Below are 23,292 nucleotides of genomic sequence, written 5' to 3'. Positions count from 1 at the left end.
AATGCCTTGTGGGCCAGATGTGGCCCGCGGGCCGTAGTTTTCCCATTTTTGCACTAACCATTTATTCACCGGCCCCCCATGTTTAAATATATATAGCTATAATTTACCCAACTCTAAGTGCACGATATGCTTTAGACAAGACACCAGCATCCACATTGTAACAAAAATATTTATTGAACTTGTATAAAAAAATAATTTCTAACATAATTTACAACTCTAACCTGAATGGCTGAACAAAAGAGACAATCAAAGCTGCATCCAAATGATTTTTTTCCCGCAATCGTACACACAAACAAACTGCATCCAAGAATATCATCAGTAGACTTTCAGTGTTCAAATACACTAACATGGAAGTGCTTTGGAAACGTATTTACAAATTATTTACAGAACAGACATCAACACACATTTATCTGCTCCTTTAAAAAAAAAGAAAAAAATTCAAGCCATAATAAATATGGTCAAAAAATAATCTTGTTTTTGTCACTTAAATAATGATGGGCCCTTCAGTGACTGTGGAATGAAATATAAACAAACAGCCATAATTTGTCTCATAAATAAAATAAATAAAAATCTAGACAAAAATCTTTTTCACAGAAAAAATAAATACATTTTTTTTTTACAATTTATGCCCCCACCAAAAAGTTCAAGACCAATGTGAGGCACTGTTTTTAAAATATTCGTTTCAAAATGTTAATAAAAGCCAAAAAGGAGATGCACTTAAGTTATGGTTGTGTCGATATGAATAAGAAGAAGAAAAAAGGCTGTTTTTTAAGCAAATGAGTGAGGTAAGTCCAGTTTTTTTGCAGTTTAAACTGAACACCAGAGCTAAGAGGTTTTGTCAGGTTACTCTTGGCATTAGATTAAGTTATAGTAGTGCTAAGTAGTAGTAGTAGTAGTAGTACTTTAACGGCATAGGCTTCACTGATCTAGGCCCACGAGTGTAAAATAAGATAAAGCATTTGCGCATAGTAAGAACCGAAAGACTATCAAAAAAACATTAGCCTTTTTTTGTTGTTGTTTTTTTTGCATTCCAAAAAATCAAGTATTTCCAGGCCATACCCCCCCCCCAACAGTCTCATAAGGCACTTTTTTAAAGAAGAAATCTGCAGCAGAGTGGTTACATAACTCACACTACTCTCCTAGCAACATGTGCTGTTGTTTTTTTTTAAAGCCCTGCTACAGACTAACAATCACATATCAGAGTTCAGTGGAGATAGATGGTTGGGTCATGTGGTCATAGGGAGTCCAATCAAAATTGAGGCACAAGGAGAGTGAGGTTCTGAATGTGCTGTTTTTTTTGTTGTTGTCCAGCATTATGTCGCCACCACTAAAGAAGTGGATGTAAAGGCCGAGGGTTCGTGGCTGATGCTACGCAATTCGATTTCTGTGCTCGATTTGTCTGTTTGAGGCGTGGCCAGGAGTGGGGAGGAGGATGCGTTTTGCATCCATGAGTGGTTGATGATGTCTTCGAAAGATGGCCGATCTGCTTGGCGTAAAGATAGGCACCATTTGATCAGTTGCTGGCATTCTGTAGGAAAGAGGGTGAGTGTTAAGGTTGTTTTGGTTTGATTTGGGAGGATTATTAAGATATTTTATGGGTTTTTGGGGTTCTTACCAGTAGATATTCTCCTCCTAAAGAGAACCTGTCCTCGTAGGATCTCTTCATCATGTTCAAATGGGATGTCTCCACATACCATGTCGTATAGCAATACACCCAATGACCACACTGTGGCCGAGCGTCCTTGATAACGGTGGTATTTGATCCATTCTGGTGGACTATAAACTCGTGTACCTTTAAAAAAAAGAAGAAAAAACATTAAGATTAGTATTTTTTTTAAAGATATAGCATGATAAGAACTTTTGGGAGATTTTTAATGTTAAATTTGAAGATTGATACTAAAAATGGGTGGAGCAAATGTGTATTTAAGCATAATTTTGATTAAAATAAATGTATTTTCTAATTTAATTTTTTATCCAAAACAAGTAAAAGTGCACTTTAACATAATTTTGATTAAAAAAAACATTCCTAAATTTATTTACTATTTTATTATTATTATTTTTTTGCTAGGCGTTACCATTATAAACAACTCAGAAAATTCAGTGTCCATTAGGTTAATCTGTTACACGTGTTATCTAGCCTCAGGTGCCAAGGAGCGTGACGAAGCAAGCATGTGAGAGTGTAATGTGGGCGTGGAGCAGCCATGTGACTTTGTTTACAAACTTCGAGTTGTAAAAATACTCTTTATGACCAGTGCGGGGCGCTAAAATGCTAGTATAATCATTGTATTTGGCATGAGTTGGCCGAGGAAGATTCCACTAAAACGATGGAACCTTTTTGACGAAGAGTCATAAACAATTCATATTTTCGAAACATTATTCCTTGAGAGTTATACTACGAATTTAAAAGTAAAAATACACGGAAATGTGCGTATTTATTCATAATTTCACCACTTTGAAATTATTAAAAAAGAATGATTTCTTTTGATAACATTATTTCACTGTTGCTAATCAATGAGTATCAATGAGAGAATGCATGTAGAAGAGTTTAATGAAGAAAAATTATGTTTTAATGAGGAAAATTTATGATTAAAAAGGCGCTAGAGATAGTTTTGGCGCCACAATTCCAGCGTGACGTTCCCATTGGTTCGTTTGGGACTTAAGTCTCTCACCAGTGATACCAATATTTTACCACACAGGTTAGCAGAGAGCCATATACAGTCATCAAAAGAGCCACATATGGCTTCTGAGCCATATACAGCCATCATAAGAGCCACATATGGCTCCCGAGCCATATACAGCCATTTCAGGAGCCACATATGTCTCCCGAGCCATATACAGCCATTTCAGGAGCCACATATGGCTCCCGAGCCATATACAGCCATCAAAAGAGCCACATATGGCTCCCGAGCCATAGGTTCCCTATCCCTTGCACTAAAATTATTCAATTGGCGACTTAAAAATGAAACAAAATGCAACTAAGGGGTTAAAAAAGGAACAAAAACAAACAATATTGACAACTCACCATCAAAGTCAGTATAAATGCTGTCTTTCAACAAGGCTCCGGAACCAAAGTCGATGAGCTTGATTTCTCCGGTCCGGAGGTCGATGAGGATGTTTTCGTCCTTGATGTCCCGGTGCACGACGCCACAGCTGTGACAGTGACGCACAGCCTCAAGCACCTGGCGGAAAAAGCTGCGTGCCAGCTCCTCCGGCAACGCGCCTTTCTCCGTGATGAAGTCGAACAAGTCCTTGACGTTTTCGGGCCTCTCCATGACGATAATGAAGCTGTCCGTTCGCTCAAACCAGTCCAACATCTTTATCACGCTCCTGAAGCCCGTCCCGACCTTCTTTAACAACACAATTTCCATTGGGACCCGGGAACCATTTGCCTAGGAAGAAAAAAGCATGTTAATTCACATACTGCCCTCCAAAAAATGTGTAAATAAGGCAGATATAGCAAAAGTGCATCATATGCATCACTCACCAATTCCCCCCACTCGGAGATCCGGTCCTTGGCGACATGTTTGACAGCCACCTGAGCCAAGCAGAATCAAAATGAATAACAAAGTTCACCCTAAATGTGCACTGTATATGAACCCTTTATAGGGCAAGTGACTTAACCCATTGGCTGCCATTTACAGTGGTAACTGCCCATCCATTTTGAGTTAGCATGTCATAGCTGATCATAACTACAGTCTTTCTCTCTTTTTAATTGTTTTGGAACATGATGTTAACATCATGGAATTATTAGACGGTTGTCATTTTATTTTGTGGTATTTTTACTATTTATTTCATTTTTGTTATTAGAAGTAAAAAGGGAAAGCAGTCTATAATATTCTTATTTTTATGATTTTATTTAAAAAAATGCTGTATAGCAAAATAAGGGGGAAATTTTAATTTATATCATTTGATTTTGTAGTATTTTTACTATTTATTTCCTTTTTTTCATTAAAAGAAAAAAGGGGAAAGTCTATAATATTCTTATTTTTATGATTTTATTTTTATACAAAATAGCTGAATAGCAAAACAAGGGTAAAAAATTAAAATATCTATTTTTAGCTTTTATTGCTATTGAATTTGTCTGTTTATTAATCATAAAATATATAAAACATTATTTTTTTAAAATTCTGAATATTAAAACAAGGTTAAAAAAATTGAAATATATTTTTTTTGCTTTTATTGATATTGAATTTGTCTATTTATAAATCCTAAAAAATATAAAACATTATTTAAAAAATTCTGAACACCAAAACAATGTAAAAAAAAAATTAAAATCTAAATTTTTAGCTTTTATTGATATTGAATTTATCTATTTATGAATCTTAAAAATATATAAAACACTATAAAATCCAGTTACATTGACCAAAAAAAATAATATAATCAAATATTGTAATTACCAATAATTCCTAGTCACTTGCCCTTAATAAAGGTTGAAGAGGTTGGGGGTTAAATTACAATACTAACCGGCGTTCCATCTGATGTCCTTGTGCCGGAATACACGGTGCCAAAGCCCCCACTGCCCAACACCGCCCCGACCTGGTACAGCTTCTCGAATGGTTCCTTGGCTGTGCATAAAAAAACACATTCACGGTTACAATCAGCTAAAATAATCTCATCAAAAGCGTTATTAAATGCTTATAGGCTAAAACTAGACTAAAAACACGATTGGTTTAAGGGGTATCGCCCTTGAGAGAAGGCTGCCATTACTGCGCCTCGTCCTCCATGACGACGCACAAAAAAAAAAACAGAAGGGCGTCTAACCTGGATGAACTTGCATCTTGGCCGGCATGTCGCTGGAAATGTGTGCCAGGGAGTTCAATTTAGACAGCAGCATTCCTTTTTTTGTTTTGTTCAGATTCTCACAAATTAATTAGTTATAATCCCGTTGGAGTAGTTGTCCCGAGTCTCGTACCCAAAAAAAAATGCAATAAAGATCCTTTCATCCGGGTGGAGGAAAACCCGATTTCTTGTTGAAAAGTGGAAGGGAAAAAATGTCGCCTTGGGTGAAAAGCAGCGTTGGCGTTTAAACAAAACGCAAACTCACAGCCTTTCCACGTTGTTTTGTAAACAAATGAGTACAAAACGACGACATAAACAGACGCAGATCCACGACTGAGGTTCTCAGACACCGGCTTTGGTAACAAGAGGCGGGGGGGAGGCTCTTTTTAAATCGGTAGTAATGGGGCGTAACCAACCACACCCAGTGCCCGCCCCTTTCCCTTCTATCCACCAATAGAGAGCGAGGATTTGCTCTGAAATCACGTCAATCACAGACTGGAAAATAGAGTGAACTCTGTAACCCAGCCCGCCAGACACAGACGTGGCGGGAATCGAAACGCGCCAAAATTTTGGGGGGCGGGGTGGAGCCATTGATTTAGGTGCTATGAACTCACGTTGGACAAGGAGGAGGGGATGTGGGGACACCAAAAAAGCCGACCCCCCACCAGTACCACCCTACCTTTAATCTGCTCTTCGCGGGAAACTGACGACATTGTGAAGAGAAATCCAGCAGACAAAAAACAGAAACTCACGTGCGCATTGCTGCAATGCTTCTGACATATTGAACTCATTTACTGCTATTGAGGTGGTCGTTCATTTTGACATGGTGGGCTGCTATCAATCCTTCACTGCTATGCCCCTCCAGGTCAACATAGATTAGACCACTGGTGTCAAAGTGGCGGCCCAGGGGTCAAATTTGGACCGCCGGATCATTTTGTGTGGCCTGGGAAAGTCAATGATGAGTGCCGACTTTCTGTTTTAGGATCAAATTAAAATGAAGATTATAGATGTATATTATATTTCCTAATTTTCCCCCTTTTAAATCAATAATAGTAATTTTTTAAATCCATTTTTTTCATTAATTTTTTGTGTGTTTTAGTTAAAAAAATCATTTGGTAAAATCTAAAAATATATTTAAAAAAAAGCTAAAATAAACATTGTTTTAGATCTAAAAAAAAACTGAATACTCAGGGTTTTTAATCCAGTTCTTTTAATCCATTCATAAAAAAAATATCTAAATATTATATCTAAAATGGTCGGCCCACATGAATTGTACTTCCTGATTTTACCCCTTTTAAATTAATAATTTTGTTTTTTAATCCATTTTTTCTGTGTTTTTAGTTCAAAAATAATTTTGTAATATCTAAACATTATTTTCTGTTTTCCACTTTAATATGGAAAATAATTAAAGAAAAATTTGGTTTCCTTCTGTAATGAAAAAAAAACTTCAAGGCCTTCTCTGCTGACCTAAGAAATATCTGAATCATATATTATATTTTGTCCATCAATAGTTACTAAATAATTCCAAATTGTCTGTTGGCTTCATTTCATTGGTTTTCCCCCTGTTTGCACTACTTCCAGATGTATGTTTTCATATTGAAGCATTTAACCAATCACATTTCAGCCATTATTTGTTGCCAGGGTCAGAAATCTGCTTCAATGCCTTCAAAATCTGTTCTGCAGGCTCTGCTGCATTAAACAAGCATCACAAAGACTGTTGCTTTAACCAATCAGATTTCGAGTTGGCACTACCACAATGCCTTCTCACCGGCGTAGGGATACGTCATTGCCTTCTCACCAGCGTAGGGATACATCATCACATTCAACTATGATTGGCTAGCTAGAGTAAGCCAGCTAGATCTTGCAAGCTCAACCCAAAATGGCCGCCAGAGGAAAACAAATGGATTTGGTTGCAGATTTTCCTGATGAAGAAAGGAGGTTGGATATTGTGTACAGTTAAAAAGCATTTCTGGTGAGTAAAATATGGCTATATTCCTAAATAATATTTCAATTGTATGAGGTTATTATTGATGATTTTTTTAATGTGTCGCAGCTGTAGCTGCAGTAGAGGTTTTATAGCCATAAAATAGTTTTTGAGGGTTGGATTGATTCACTAAGAAGGCGCTGCTAGAAAATTCTATGGACCACCATTGGATTCAATACTTAATGTCATATTATAAACAACTGGAAAAACGAAATACTTCAATAGTTATAGATCTGTAGGTCTTAAAAAATGCTTCTTAAACATCCTTTCCCACATGATATAATTGTTAAATTAATGTTAATAGGGCCTCTAGTTGCATACTTAAATGAATACACTTTATTTTTCACCTTTTGACCAACCCTTTAAAATCCACTAACTAGATCTCAGTAGAAAATATTCATCTAAAATATCCCATAGATCATGTCTACTTTTTAAGAGTAATGCATAGTATAAACTATTGTAGAAGTCCATCAATTACATTCCAGCTATTCACACTCCCTGCCATTAACCTGATTGTTTCTGAATTAAACTCAAAGGTTTATTGTGTAAAGTGAAGTCCAGGACTGCAGTCTTTGAGTTGCTTGACAATGCCTCGTAACTGGCTATAGCATCAAAGAGCCAGGGGGGTAGTGTTGGCTGAGGGGGGGGTGAAGTGAATGGACGCATTCCACTCATTCTTTCTAATTGGGTGGCCGCATTTTGGAGCCGTTCACAGGATGTGGGAAACTGGAGATAAAAAGCTTTCCTTCACCACCCACTGTTTTCTATGCTCCTCCTCCCATCACTGGGTTTTTACCCTTTTCCCGCGTAAAGTTATTGTTTGAAAAGCATGCATATTGCCCTGAACTCTTGCTATTAGTGCAACCCAATCAGGGTTTGAGCTTTGTTTTTTTTGTCTTGAAAGCCAAGTGGTAAAAGGACACATGTGCAAGTGCAAATATTAGAAGGGGAAAAAATACAGGGATTAGTCGGAGGTATTCGTCAAAAGACTGAACGGAATCGGTCAAATATTTAGTTTTATCTTGGTTTTCTTTATTTTAAATTTGGGTATTTTTTCTTTTCTTCCTCCTGTAGTAACTATTTTGAAGTGTACTGACATAATATATTCAGTTTTATCTTGTTTTTTTGGATTTTAATTTCTAGTTACCGTATTTTCACGACTATAAGGCGCACCGCATTATAAGGTGCACCCTCAATGAATGAATTTTTTCCATACATAAGGCGCACTGTATTATAAGGCGCACTGTCTATTTTGGAGAAAATTTAAGACTTTTAAGTGCGCCTTATAGTCGTGAAAATACGGTAATTGCTATTGACTTCCAGGTATGAAGCACTCACTACACAGTCACCTCTAGAGCCAGCCATTGTTGATGTTTTGGATTTTTTGGTATAAAATCTTGCAGTGGGAGAGGAGCTATATGATGGAAGATGTTGTAAACTAAGATGGCATCTGCATATTTAACAGTATTGTTTCAGTTCAGGCGTGTTTTGTGTTTTTTAATATCCGACAGTGGTGTTTTTTTCATTTTTGGTTTTCTGTTTTTTCCATATATTAGGCGCACTGGATTATAGGCGCACTATCTATTTTGGAGAAAATTTAAGACTTTTAAGTGCGCCTTATAGTCGTGAAAATACGATAATATGTTCAGTTTTATCTTGGTTTTCTTTATTTTAAATTTTAGTTCTTTTTTTCTTTTCTTCCTCCTGTAGTAACTATTTTGAAGCATACCGACATAATATATTCAGTTTTATCTAGGATTCCTTTATTTTAAATTTTTGTTATTTTTTTCATTTCTTCCTCCTGTAGTAACTAATTTGAAGTGTACTGACATATGCCAAGATTATGGCTGCTAAGGGAGAAGAATAAAAATGCTTTAGGGACCTTTAAATCCGTCATAAAACATCATTTCTATATTGTTTGCAAATGATAAGAAATTATAATGATGAAAAACAATAAGTGTCAGCCATGAGTAGTGCTTGTCTATTCACTTTTCTTTGTTTTGTTTTAGTTTTGTTGGAAATATGATTTTTTTGTTGCATATCTTTTCTCTCATATTGCCTTATATGACATCAGAAATAAGAATGCTGAATTTATGCTTTAAAAATGTACGTTTAATAATATAAGAGTAACGTATATCTCTTGCAAGTGCTTTCACATTTTTTTTTGAAAGAAGGGATTCGGTTAGCCTGTGGGGGAGGGGAGAACTGCCCCTCCCTGTTTACTGGAATGACAACGAGAACATTGGAATGTCCATACTTGCTTTTGGGATGCCTGGAGCACATTTTTCTAATACCAATGAAATGTTGCAAGACAATAGGCAAATTATATAGAAATGGACCAGATCATTTTCCATATCATTAAAATGAAGGGAAATAGAGCTAAATATATAACGCAGGGGTGTCAGACTCGGGTTGGTTCGCGGGCTACGTTAATGTCAACTCGATTTCATGTTTTCATTTTAGATATAATATTTAGATTTTTTTTAAATAAATGGATTAAAATAACTAGATTAAAATCCCTGAATATTCAGTTTTTATAGATCTAAAACGATGTTTGTTTTAGCTTTTTTTTTTAATATATTTTTAGATTTTACAAAATGATTTTTGAACTAAAAACAAAGATATGGATTAAACAAATTGCAATTAAAAGCCCTGAATATTTAGTTTTTTTTATAGATCTAAAACAATGTTTATTTTAGCTTTTTTTTTTTATATATTTTTAGATTTTACAAATTTATTTTTGAACTAAAAATACAGAAAAAAATGGATTAAAAATTGCAATTATTGATTTAAAAAGGAGAAAATCAGGAAATATAATATACATATATACTCTTCATTTTAATTGGATCCTAAAACAGAAAGTCAGCACTCATGATTTACTTTCCCGGGCCACACAACATGATGTGGCGGGCCACATTTGGCCCCCGGGCCACCACTTTGACACCCGATATAACGGATAATCTAACACAGGGGTGTCGAAACTATTTTCTCAGTGTGCCGCTGTCCAAAAAATCAAAAATCAAAGGATACAAAAGCTAACTTCAATTCCTTCAGTGTTAAAGCCAATAATTGTGATTGTAATTGTAATGTAAGGTGAATTTAAGCCTCATTCATATATATTCCTCTTTTGCTACCCACCAAGAAAATCTATTATCTTTTTATTGCATTTAAAAAAAAAAATTACTCCTAGAAATCCTAACCAAAAAGGCCTATATAAGACAACATTGCTGCAGGCAATATAGAGATTAAACTCCATGTTCTGTCAGATTAGCATATTTCAATTCCTTTCCACACAATAAATGTGGCTCAAAGCGCTTGTAAATTTAGAGATGGAATTGTTGACTAATCATGCTTGGCGTATAGTACTGCAAAATTGTGTGGTTTGCAGATTTTCTTTGTTAAAATACAGATAGGTACACTAGAATTTCCCCAAAAATACACCAATAGTAGCGAGGGTGTGTCCTTACTCAGTTTTTTACAGGCCACTGGAGGGTGTGTCCTTGTTCAAAATGCCTGATGCAAGTATTAATTTTCATGAAAGTCAATCTTTTACTACCGTATTTTCACGACTATAAGGCGCACTGCATTATAAGGCGCACCCTCGATGAATGACATTTTTTCCATATATAAGGCGCACTGTATTATAAGGCGCACTGTATTGTAAGGCGCACTGCCTATTTTGGAGAAAATTTAAGACTTTTAAATGCGCCTTATAGTCGTGAAAATACGGTAATTGCTATTGACTTCCAGGTATGAAGCACTCACTACACAGTCACCTCTAGAGCCAGCCATTGTTGATGTTGTGGATTTTTTTGTATAAAATCTTGCAGTGGGGGAGGAGCTATATGATGGAAGATTTTGTAAACTAAGATGGCATCTGCATATTTAACAGTATTGTTTCAGTTCAGGCGTTTGTGTTTTTTTAATATCCGACAGTGGTGGTTTTTCGGTTTTGGTTTTCCGTTTTTTCCAAATATAAGGCGCACTGGATTGTAAGGCGCACTGTCTATTTTGGAGAAAATTTAAGACTTTTAAGTGCGCCTTATAGTCATGAAAATACGGTACTCTAAGATTTTAATTCCTAATAAATAATTACTCTCATTAAATTCCTGAATAGGCATGTGATTTTAACAGAGAAAAAACAACATGCTCTGTTTTGTATCTTCAATTCATTCATTGGTGGGTGTGTTTGTTGTTGTTGCTTGGAATGTATAGTGAAACCACATTCTGCATACCAATCAGTCGTTCACTCGTTTTGTGGTATTACGACTCTTTAAGGGGTACTCTTCTTGTGGAATGAGTAGAGCAAAATAGCGTTTATTTCTACCCTAATTATAAGTTTGGGGTAAGTGTTGGTGTAGGTTAAAAGGGGAAGCATGTGTTTCACAGTTATGATAACCATTGGAGATCTGTTTGTCCTCATTGTATACCTTGGACTAGTTGCAAGAAAAGCACAGTTCACATACTATGCAAAGGACTAATTACCCAATAATGTTCACATTTATACATAAGGAGAATTTAGATCTCACTGGAGACCTGGAGAATCTTTATTTCCGTTTCATTTCATCCATTTTTTTGTTAATTTACCGTATTTTCACGACTATAAGGCACACTTAAAAGTCTTAAATTTTCTCCAAAATAGACGGCGCCTTATAATCCAGTGCGCCTTATAATACAGTGCACCTTATATATGGAAAAAAATTAAATGTCCCATTCATTGAGGGTGCGCCTTATAATGTGGTGCGCCTTATATATGGAAAATACGGAATTTAGCTTCTACAGTCAAGTTTGAAATAGAATAAGGCTGGAAAACAACAAAATCTGTATTGACACAGATAAATGCAAAAAATATATTGAATAAACAATAGTACTTCAACCAATAGTGGCCTCCACGCAGTATAAAAAAATCCTAAAAAAAAAAAAAAACATACTGTATTTTCACGACTATAAGGTGCACTTAAGTCTTATATTTTTTTCCAAAATAGACAGGGCACCTTATAATCCAGTGCGCCTTATATATGGAAAAAAATAAAATGTGCCATTCATTGAGGGTGCGCCTTAAAATCCAGTGCGCCTTATATATGGGAAAATGTCATTCATTGAGGGTGCGCCTTATAATGCTGTGCGCCTTATAGTCGTGAAAATACGGTATTTAAATGTTGTATGCCCTCGTAACATATTCCCATCTCTGATCCCATGTCCTAATATTTTTATATCAATAACCCCCCTTCCCCCAATGACATGAAAATGGTCTTGCCTCATTTTAAGGCCATAATTACACACATAACACAGATATATTTACTTACTACGTATGAATTTTGAATGGAAATGACCACGGTAAAGGGCCATCCACATTATACTAAAGCTATAATGGGGAAAATCATTCTCATACAAGATACATAAATGTAGCCATCAGGGAATAATGGCCTGAAGTGCTCTAGTTAAATTGTTTAAAGTGCCCTTGAATTCATCTGTTACACTCTCCTCTGACAGCTAGTCGTCCTGACAATGTTATTGATAGGAATGGGATGTAGAAAATGGACCATTGGCAGGTGTCTCCTAGTGTTGTGAGAGCCATGACAATGATTGACAAAGATTACCCCTAATTAGAGGAGGGTTAAAATCATGCCTTGTAGCTCAGCAGGAGGAGTAGCCTCACACTTCTCATACAAATAAAGACTGCCTATGTCACTTATGTTGATTGGATGGACAGACATTGAGGCCACTGGGGTTGTTGTCTTTTACAGAATATTTGGTAGCAATAAATTGATCTCCCCTTACTTGCTTTTGCCTTGATCATATGAGTGCTGCAGTAGTAAACTTCTCATGTAAACGAGTATTTTGGGTACTCGGACGTTTGGTCGCCGGTGTTTTGGTCGCCGGTCATTTGGTCGATGCTCTTTTGGTCTCCGGTCTTTTGTTCGGCGGTCTTTTGGTTTCCGTTCTTTTCGCCGGCCTTTTGGTCGCCGGCCTTTTGGTCGCCGGTCTTTTGGTCGCCGGACTTTTGGTCGCCAGACTTTTGGTCGCCGGACTTTTGGTCGCCGGTCTTTTGGTCGCCGGTCTTTTGTTCATCGGTCTTTTGGTCATCGATCTTTTGGGCGCCGGTCTTTTGGTCCCTTTTGGTCGTCGGTCTTTTGGTCCCTTTTGGTCGCCGGTCTTTTGGTCCCTTTTGGTCGCCGGTCAAATGGTGACACAGAGTTTACTGTTGAAGCCAGCTCTCAAAATTATATTCATGAGAGAGAATTTAATATCTAAGAGCGAGAGTTTAATATCTAAGAGAGAGAGGGTTTAATATCTAAGAGAGGGTTTAATATCTAAGTACTGCTTAATATCTAAGACTTAAATATTAAGCAGTACTTAGATATTAAACCCTCTCTAGTACTTAGATTCTAAGTACTGTTTAATATCTAAGTACATTTGACTGACAACCAAAAGACCGGCGACCAAAAGACTGGCAAACAAACGTCCGGTCATGATGTAAACTTACTAAGTATTTTGACTCTGTGTGGTCTTGAGTTAAACATGTCCCTGATTGATGCCTCATCCTCTCAAAGCACTGATCTCACTACACAGGGATGCCTGAGAAGAGAGTTATGGTTGGCAGCTGCCCACTCGGCTACAGAGTGCCATCCATAGAAGCTATGAAGCTGACGCGGACCCCTCTGACGCACTTTTACATACGCAAATAAACACACAAACCTTGAAACATTATCCGGCAAAGTTCAGAATTAGCTGCCAAGTCCTTTTAACTCCTCCCAAATAAGGAAAGTGTAAGCGTGCATGAAAGTTTACATGTGCCTGTTGCAAGGGATGACATGAGGTTGCTAGGTTAGTTATTTTTAGAAGCGTTATAAAGGAAAATAGAATCTCGGTGTGGGCTGACCTCTCTGCAGGTAGCCTCCACTATACACCCCCCACATGTTCTGAAGGGTCTTGACTAACGAGGCCATGGGAAAAGTACTCTTATGGACATCAAAGTATGGCTTGTGTGGCTAAGCATTCATTGAAAAGCCTGTAGAGGACCCCAAAGGTCACCAAAGGTCAACTTTCATGTCAGCAAAGGCCTGCTTTGAGGTCAAAGGTGATCAACATACCTGTCCAATGCCACTCATACTGCTCTTCCAGGAAATTATCCCCACTTGTCTCAATTAAAGACTCAAGCTACTGAGGGGTTGTGAATGGTTTGTTTATGACTTTTGTTTTTTTTTCTTTTTTAGGGGTGGTTGTAATCTGTGTGTAAAAAAGGGAACGATGCATTCAAGGCTGTCTTTAGGGCAGGAAATAAGACCTCTGGGTTTATCCCAATGATTCCTGCTTGTAATGACAGCGTTGACAGAAGGGGATTTTAAAGTATCCTATGAATAGGCTAGTCAATAATTTGTCATTATCAATTCTTCAAAAAAGTTAATATTTAACTGAATGGCAAAGTGATTTTTCAGTTGTTGTTTTTTATAGATTTAACACTCTACCATTCTAATGTTTTCACCAAAAACCTTTTAGTTGGAAACATGGGATTAGAGAAGATGAGTTATTTTGTTCCAAATTTGTTTTGTCAGTTATTCTTGAAGCTGTATGCCAGATGTGGGCAAACTACGGCCCGCGGGCCACATACGGCCCGCTAGATATTTTAATCCGGCCCACCGACGTTGTCCAAATAGTTTTTTTTCTTTTTTTCAAGATGGCGCTGTCACATGGAAGCCAGTGGCAGTAGCTCTGTCCACTCTTATTTCTTTTTCGTGTTTTAAAGACCCTCTATCTTTTTTTAAATTACATTTTAATATTTCTTAATACATTCCTTTTTACTTTACTTTGTACTTAATACGTTTTACTTTAATGATGAGTGATGAGTATATTAATACTTTAGTTCTTTTTATTTATCTGTTTATGTTTCATATGTACTGTTAACGGATGCACTTTTTTATATGTATCATATCTTGTTTTGACCCCTAATGTATACACTCATTGGGGTTATTTGGATTAACTTTTAAAGTAGAACACATGTTATTTAAAAGCTACAAATTTTATAGGAGACACTTTTTGGGGGGGCTTGAAATTTCATGAAACAAAAACCCATTCAGATTATGGAAGCACATGTCTTTTTGAAACCCTAGTAGCGATGACTAGGAATGTGCTGAAACAGGAAGAAGGCTTCTCGTGTCACCTTCCCATGGTGGTTTAGGTGGGGGGTGGGGGGGGTGGTTAGATAGTAGGTTCTGTACACATTTTTCCTCGTGGGAAATCGAAAATGCTGATATATTTAAAAGTCATTACTGAAAAAACGTGTGACAATCTTACAGTTAAATGTTAAATTCCTCTCTGGGAATGCCCACCTATGTTTATTAATGGAATGTTTATTCTCTTGACTGACATTCTCTCGGCTATTTTGAGGAAATGAATGACATCCTTTTGAAACTAGGAAAAAAATCCTTAGTGTCTTTTAATGGCATCAAAAATTCCCATGAATGTACTTCCTTATTTTGTTTGTTTTCAAATTAAAGCTGTTTCTATTGGTTCTATTGCCACCCCCCTCTTAATCACCCCTTGTCCCATCTATTCATTATTCTATGACCACATTTGACCCCTGACACTGTTTACAGCTGATTTGCATTGGCAACCAGCATAGAGAGTTATTGTTGTTGCCGTCTTTTTTCCCACCAGTTTCATCTCCTTTACTTGAATCAAAACACTTGTGTGTTGCTGCCACTGATGTCATGACCCACAAATGACTGAATGCAACTTCCCTGGGAAATCCCATATCAGGAAGTCCAGATTATTTCCCCCTTCTACATTATTGTTATGAGAGTATCTTTAAAAAAAAGACATGGTTTGTGATTGGCTTCCCATATGTTGCTGCATGAATGAACTTGTTAACCCTGAAAAAAAGGAGGAAGTTCATGCGCTCAGCTCAGCTTTTATTTGCGCTTTTTGTTTTTGTCAGAATGTTATGTTCTTGCTATATACATATATATATATATATATATATATATATATATATATATATATATATATATATATATATATATATATATATATATATATATATATATATATATATATATATATATATATATATATATATATATATATATATATATATATATATATATATATATATATATATATATATATATATATATATATATATATATATATATATATATATATATATATATATATATAAATATAGACATACATATATATACACATTTATACCGTATTTTCACGACTATAAGGCGCACCTTCAATGGATGACATATTTTAAAACTTTTTCCATACATAAGGCGCACCGGATTATAGGGCACCCTGTATTATAAGGCACACTGTCTATTTTGGAGAAAATTTAAGACTTATAAGTGCGCCTTATAGTCTATTTTGGAGAAAATGTAAGACTTTTAAGTGCGCCTTATAGTCGTGAAAATGCGGTAATTGCAATTGACTTCCAGGTATGAAGCACTCACTACACAGTCACCTCTAGATCCAGCCATTGTTGATGTTTTGGATATTTTTGTATAAAATCTTGCAATGGGGAGTTTGGGGATATTGTTTAAATTCAGGCGTTTCTGTTTTTTTAATATCCGACAGTGGTGGTTTTTTGTTTTTGGTTTTCTGTTTTTTCCATATATAAGGCGCACTGGATTATAAGGCGCACTGTCTATTTTGGAGAAAATATAAGACTTAAGTGCGCCTTATAGTCGTGAAAATACGGTAATTGCTATTGACTTCCAGGTATGAAGCACTCACTCACTACACAGTCACCTTTAGAGCCAGCCATTGTTGATGTTTTGGATTTTTTTGTATAAAATCTTGCAATGGGGGAGGAGCTATATGATGGAAGATTTTGTAAACTAAGATGGCACCTGCATATTTAACCGTATTGTTTCAGTTCAGGCGTTTTTGTTTTTTTAATATCCGACAGTGGTGGTTTTTTGTTTTTGGTTTTCAGTTTTTTCCATATATAAGGCGCACTGGATTATAAGGCGCACTGTCTATTTTGGAGAAAATTTAAGACTTTTAAGTGCGCCTTATAGTCGTGAAAATACGGTATTACTGTAGATGTGTCACCAGATGTTGTCAATGTTCCAAAATGCCAAACTCTGTTGATTGACAAGCAGATTAACCTTTGAATGGATTGAACAGACATTCAGGACAATATCAACATCTACATTCCTCCATGCTTGAGGCCCCATGTGAGATCTGCCAGGCTATCTGCACATGTATGTTTGGTAGCCAAGGAGAAAAAAGTATGACACATCCTCTCTCCATTTTGCCCCTTGAGTAGGAATGCAAAAAATGCCTTCACTCCCTTTTATGCCATTACTACATCCCTCTTTGTTCCCCTTTGGTATCATCCTGTCTCCATATCATTACAGATCATTTTTTCCTTCTGTGATTAAAATGAATGACAAATACCAGCCACTCTTTGGCGTCATGGTACTAAGTAAACATTTGCGTCAATTTCGAAATGAGTGACGGAAGTAGATGGACGGATGTGTGGAATTCACAACATCCTGTCTGCTTCAAACAATCTTTACAGGAAGTATTCTGATAAAAATAAGTGTGTTTTCCTACATGTTAATACACTAACAAAATGCCTTTGTTGCTATCATAAATAATGATACTACATAGATCACAAAATGAACTATAAAAGTTACCTAATACTACAATGGGCATATAAGTAATGATAGGCTGCTCTTATCTCAAAGCACCACTATACCAGCAATAAATGTAGTGTAAATATAAACCTAGTATTGCACCATTCATACAGAAAAGATAGATTGTGTGTTCAAGCCTTAGAATGATTAACTTCATACAATAAAACAATCCTTGAATGATTTCCAGGTACAATGCGGCAATGAAATGTTCAATCCACTTCCGCACCAACTGTATATAAGGCTTTCAGCATTATATAGAGCACATGTGTCAAAGTGGCGGCCCGTGGGCCAAATCTGGCCCGCCGCATCATTTTGTGTGGCCCGGGAAAGTAAATGATGAGTGTCGACTTCTTGTTTTAGGATCAAATTAAAATGATAGATAAAGATGTATATTAAATTTCCTGATTTTCCCCTTTTAAATCAATAATTGGCATTTTTTAATCCCTTCTTTTAGTTTTTAGTTCAAAAATAGTTTTGTAACATCTAAAAATATATTTTAAAAAATCCAAAATAAACGTTGCCTTAAGATCTATAAAAAAACTGAATATTCAGGGCTTTTGATCCAGTTCTTTTAATCCATTTATAAAAAAAATATCAAAATATTATATATTTTCTGAATTTACCCTTTTAGATCAATAATTGTCGTTTTTAATCATTTTTTCTGTGTTTTTAGTTCAAAACTCATTTAAAAAAATATATTTAAAAATCTAAAACAAACATTTTAAATCAATAATTGTCATTTTTAGTCAAATATTTCTCTGTTTTAAGTTCAAAAATATTTTGTAAAATCTAAAAATATATATAAAAAAAGCTAAAATAATTATTGTTTTATATCTATAGAAAACTGAATATTCAGGGATTTCAATCCAGTTCTTTTAATCCATTTATAAAATAAAAAAAATCTAAATATTATACCCAAAATGGTCCTGCCCACATGAAATCAAGTTGACGTCAAAGCGACCCGCGAACCAACTCGAGTCTGACACCCCTGACATATTGCCTTGCATATTATCTTTTCCAAAGCCGACTGACACGTAGTTTTACGTCAAAGTCAGCTGTTGACTTTTTCCCTCTCCCACAAATGATTGCCTGACAAGCCTTGCAGAGTGCTTCAAAATATAGAGAGCTCAAACAAAGCATAATGAAGCGACTCTCTCATACCACAGTCATTTACAACACATACACGGATGTGTAACTTTCCTTCCATGCTTCCCACTCACTTGTGTGTAGGGAAGCCTATTATAAACATGGGCCATTGATGTGAGTATGGGAGGAGGAGGGAGGGTATGTGAGAGAGAGAGAGAGGCTGGCCTGGAGTCCCGGCTTTGTTGACATTCTCCCGGCCTGACGTCAGCATTGGGCTTGGTGTGGATCAACAGTGACTGTAAATGTGTCTTGTTTACTTTCAAGTGAACCAGTGGAATTATGCAAACAATGAAACAATAATGTTCACCAAATTCTGTTCATGGCTGGATAATAAAATTCTCTGGAAGTTATGAATGAAGTTTCAGTAAAGAATTAAAGCTGGCATGGCAAAGTACTGGGAAAGGGCGGGTCTGTTGCGTTGGTGACATTAAGGCAAGGGTGTCAGACTAGGGTTGGTTTGTAGGCTATATTAATGTCAATGGCATTTTGTGTGGGGATGGACCATTTTAGATCTAATATCTAGATTTTTTTAAAATTGGATTAAAAGAACTGGATCAAAAGCCCTAACATTTAAAAGACATTTTCCATTACTAAGACAAAAAGAGATAAAATAAACATTGTTTTGGATCTAAAAAAAGGACAATTTAGGGCCTAAATTGTCCATTTTTTTTAGATCTAAAAGTGTTTATTTGATTTTTTTTGTCTCTTAGTAATGGAAAATGTCTTTTAATCATGTTTTTTTTATTTCAAATGGAAACTACATATTTTTTTTAAAGTGGAAATGGAAAATATTTGTATATTTATTTTTAGATTTTACAAAATGCATTTTGAACTAAAACAGAGAAAAATTGGATTAAAAAATTGCAATGGTTGTTTTTAAAAAAAGGGTAAAATCAGGAAATGTAATGTACATCTATAATCATTTCATTTTGATCCTAAAACAGAAAGTTTTTAGATTTTACAAAATGATTTTTAAACTAAAAACAGAAAAAATGATTAAAAAATGACAATTATTGATTCAAAAAGGGGAAAATCAGGAAATGTGATATACATCTATACTCTTCATTTGAATTTGATCCTAAAACAAAAAGTCGGCACTTCTCATTTACTTTCCCCGGCCGCACAAAATGAAGCATCGGGCCAAATTTGGCCCCCGGGCCGCCACTTTGACACCATGTATTAATTTATACAATTAAAACAAAAAAGGACTAGAGTATAAATGCTGGTCTTGATGAGAAAACTCGTCATCAAAAGTATTTCATGAAATTGGATTTTCCCTGTTTCACAATCAGAGTTCAATATGAATGGTTTGTGCATTTATATATAATTGTTTTCCAAAAAAAACATTGTTCTTTTAGGACATTTCATCAGAATAGATGCAATGCAAAATGGTAAATTCCCTCACATTAGTACACAATAGTCATATCATCACACTCAAGTGTTATATATAAAGACAAAAACTATTTAAATCTTTTGCATGAAAATGACTCATAACCCAACCAACCCAATAATAAATGTTTTTTGGGAGAAAAAAAATACAAATATTGCATTGAAACAACATATTTTACATTTTTTTGTTATAACATGATTTTCACTCTCTCTACCCGTATTCTATATGGTGTACCGTATACAGGGGGGGGGGGGGGGGGGTAAAAAATAAAAATAAAAAAAATAAAAAAGATTAAAAAAAAATAAAAAGAATTAAAAAAAAAAATAAAAAAAAATAAAAAAAATAAAAAGAATTAAAAAAAAATAAAAAAAATAAAAAAATTAAAAAGAATTAAAAAAAATAAAAATAAAAAAATAAATAAATATTTTTTTGGAATTAAATTCAAATTAAGCATTTTTGAAGGGGAATCCCTACTTCTCGGAAATTCACTTATCACGGGTGGTCCCGTTCCCCATTAACCGCGATAACCGAGGGAACACTGTATAAGAAAAATTAAATTCTCACAGTAGCCTTGACACTGAAAAACATCTGAGATAAAATGTCTTGTATGGCATGCTAAACAAATAGAAATCAGTGAGCAGAACAACCCTCTCCAATACTCAACCGTCCAAGTAAAGCTTGAAACCTGACACTGAGGCAGACGTCAATAACACACGTGGTAAGAGGTCCATCTTAAAACACCAAACTTGGCTATTACCATCCATTATACAGTCTTTGGTGCTGACTTTACTGGTATTATTACTGGTAAGGAATTTTCCAGTAATACATTCAAATGTATGAAAGGTTTAACAGTAGGCTTACATGAAAATATTTCTCCAAAAAGGCACTCTATCAGAGTTATCACATTGTAACCATATACGGCGACAAGGGGAGATCCTACTTTTTACAAGTCCAAAGTGAAAGATGATGTTATAAGACACAAAATACACTATACAGTAAATGTGTCAAAGTGGCGGCCCGGGGGCCAAATCTGGACCGCCGAATCATTTTGTGTGGCCCAGGAAAGTAAATGATGGGTGCTGACTTTCTGTTTTAGGATCAAATTAAAATGAAGAGTATAGATGTATGTTAAATTTGCTGATTTTACCCCTTTTAAATCAATAATTGTCATTTTTTAATCCAGTATTTCTGTGTTTTTAGTTCAAAAATAATTTTGTAAAATCTCTAAAAATATATTTAAAAAAGCTAAAATAAACATTGTTTTAGATCTATAAAAAACGGAATATTCAAGGCTTTTAATCCAGTTCTTTTAATCCATTTATTAAAAAAAAATCTAAATATTATATCGATGCCTTTCAAACTTCTCAAGCTCTAAATAACAGGTGTGAAAGTAGTGGCCCAGGGGCCAAATGTGGCCCACCGCATCATTTTGTGCGGCCAAAGAAAGAAAATCATGAGTGCCGACTTTCTATTTTAGGCTCAAATTAAAATAAAGAGTAGAGATGTATGCTAAATTTCCTGATTTTCCCCCTTTTAAATCAATAATTGTCATTTTTCAATCCATTTTCTGTGTTTTTAGTTCAAATATCATTTTGTCAAATCTAAAAATATATTAAAAAATAACAAAAATTGTTGCAGATCTATAAAAAAACAGAATATTCAGGGATTATAATCCAGTTCTTTTAATCCATTTATAAAAAAAAATAATCTAAATATTATATCTAAAATGGTCCGGCCCATATGAAATCGAGTTCACATTTATGCGGCCCGCGAACCAACTATTGACGTTGTGCTTTTCATACATTTCATCTCATTCTCTCAAGTTAAAGAATTTGTCAATGTGCGTTTATGTTTGGCAGCCAAATGTCAAGTGCTGGGAGGTGTGAAACGGTGACTCGACTGTTGTAGCAATGCCAATCAGGTTTTTCCTGCTTTTCACACAAACAGACCTTCCGGCCAATTATGTAATGTGGGAATAGAAAACCCCATTAGAGAAAGGTTTCCGCATTTTCCTTTTGACACAGGTTTCTTGGCAGTTTTTTTTTTTAAAGCTATAGCTATCTAAAAAAATGGTTATAAAAGATGCCTATTTAGGCTTTTGTTCTCCATTTTCCCATTGTTGCTTTAACATAGGGTTGTTCTTGATTTCTTTAAAAAAAATGCAACTTATACTCCAGTGTATATGTATATGTATGTATATATATATATATATATATATATATATATATATATATATATATATATATATATATATATATATATATATATATATATATATATATATATATATATATATATATGTATATGTATATGTATATGTATATGTATATGTATATGTATATGTATATGTATATGTATATGTATATGTATATGTATATGTATATGTATATGTATATGTATATGTATATGTATATGTATATGTATATATATGTATATGTATATATATGTATATGTATATGTATATGTATATGTATATGTATATGTATATGTATATGTATATGTATATGTATATGTATATGTATATGTATATGTATATGTATATGTATATGTATATGTATATGTATATGTATATGTATATGTATATATATGTATATGTATATATATATATGTATATGTATATATATATATATATATATATATATATATATATATATATATATATATATATATATATATATATATATATATATACAAAAAATACATTAGCATATTTTTTGTTCTATAAGTCACACCAAAAAAATGAATACACAATTAAGAAATATATATATATATATATATATATATATATATATATATATATATATATATATATATATATATATATATATATATATATATATATATATATATATATATATATATATATATATACACCAAAAAAATGAATACACAATTAAGAAATATATATATATATATATATATATATATATATATATATATATATATATATATATATATATATATATATATATATATATATATATATATATATTTCTTAATTGTGTATTCATTTTTTTGGTGTGACTTATAGAACAAAAAATATGCTAATGTATTTTTTGTATTCCCCAATGTATTTTTCCATGCATTTTTCTATGATGCAGAAAAATGTGATTAGAATTTGCACCCTTATCCAGGGGAAGTTTTTAGACACAAAAAACAACAACAAAAAACAAACAAAAACAACACATCAATCAAAATGGCCTCAAGAAAAAACTTCTATGTTATGTCCATATGTTTGACCCGCAGATATTAACACATGGTGACTCTTAAGTGTAGGGATGCCATCTTTCAACAACAAGTAAAGTCCAACTTTGTAGTGTGCAATGTGGGTTCAGTTGCTA

At 34.4% G+C, this 23,292-nt stretch overlaps 1 protein-coding gene and 1 long non-coding RNA gene across 4 annotated transcripts in view; one reads left to right on the top strand and one right to left on the bottom strand.

The window, feature by feature from the left end:
• Positions 1 to 151: 151 nt before the first annotated feature.
• On the bottom strand, positions 152 to 5,136 carry pim1 (Pim-1 proto-oncogene, serine/threonine kinase). Its single transcript, XM_077728411.1, has 6 exons — positions 4,762 to 5,136; positions 4,465 to 4,565; positions 3,485 to 3,535; positions 3,023 to 3,389; positions 1,616 to 1,792; positions 152 to 1,528 (listed from the first exon to the last, which is right to left on the bottom strand). Exons 1-6 carry the CDS (start codon positions 4,832 to 4,834, stop codon positions 1,314 to 1,316), a joined length of 984 nt encoding a protein of 327 aa, XP_077584537.1. The 5' UTR covers positions 4,835 to 5,136; the 3' UTR covers positions 152 to 1,313.
• A 1,506-nt stretch (positions 5,137 to 6,642) lies between these two features.
• LOC144202880 (uncharacterized) overlaps positions 6,643 to 23,292 on the top strand; it is a 49,213-nt gene continuing 32,563 nt past the window's right edge. For 2 of the 3 annotated variants that reach the window (XR_013327573.1, XR_013327574.1), the window contains exon 1: positions 6,647 to 6,751. This is a non-coding gene — a long non-coding RNA (uncharacterized LOC144202880). Of the gene's footprint in view, positions 6,752 to 23,292 lie in introns of all 3 variants that reach the window. The other variant, XR_013327575.1, reaches the window with a different exon arrangement.

Source organism: Stigmatopora nigra, chromosome 1, assembly GCF_051989575.1.
Source record: "Stigmatopora nigra isolate UIUO_SnigA chromosome 1, RoL_Snig_1.1, whole genome shotgun sequence".
Taxonomy (NCBI): domain Eukaryota; kingdom Metazoa; phylum Chordata; class Actinopteri; order Syngnathiformes; family Syngnathidae; genus Stigmatopora; species Stigmatopora nigra.
Note: the sequence above shows the minus strand (reverse complement) of the source record. Positions and strands in the feature narration are given on the sequence as shown.

Bases quoted from the DNA above. Each gene is read 5' to 3' on its own strand.
- pim1 (XM_077728411.1), bottom strand. From the start codon at position 4,834: ATGCTGCTGTCTAAATTGAACTCCCTGGCACACATTTCCAGCGACATG. The intron at 3,536-4,464 runs GTTAGTATTGTA...TGCTTGGCTCAG, and splicing joins GGACATCAGATGGAACGCCG to GTGGCTGTCAAACATGTCGC. The intron at 1,529-1,615 runs GTAAGAACCCCA...TCTTTCCTACAG, and splicing joins TAGGAGGAGAATATCTACTG to AATGCCAGCAACTGATCAAA.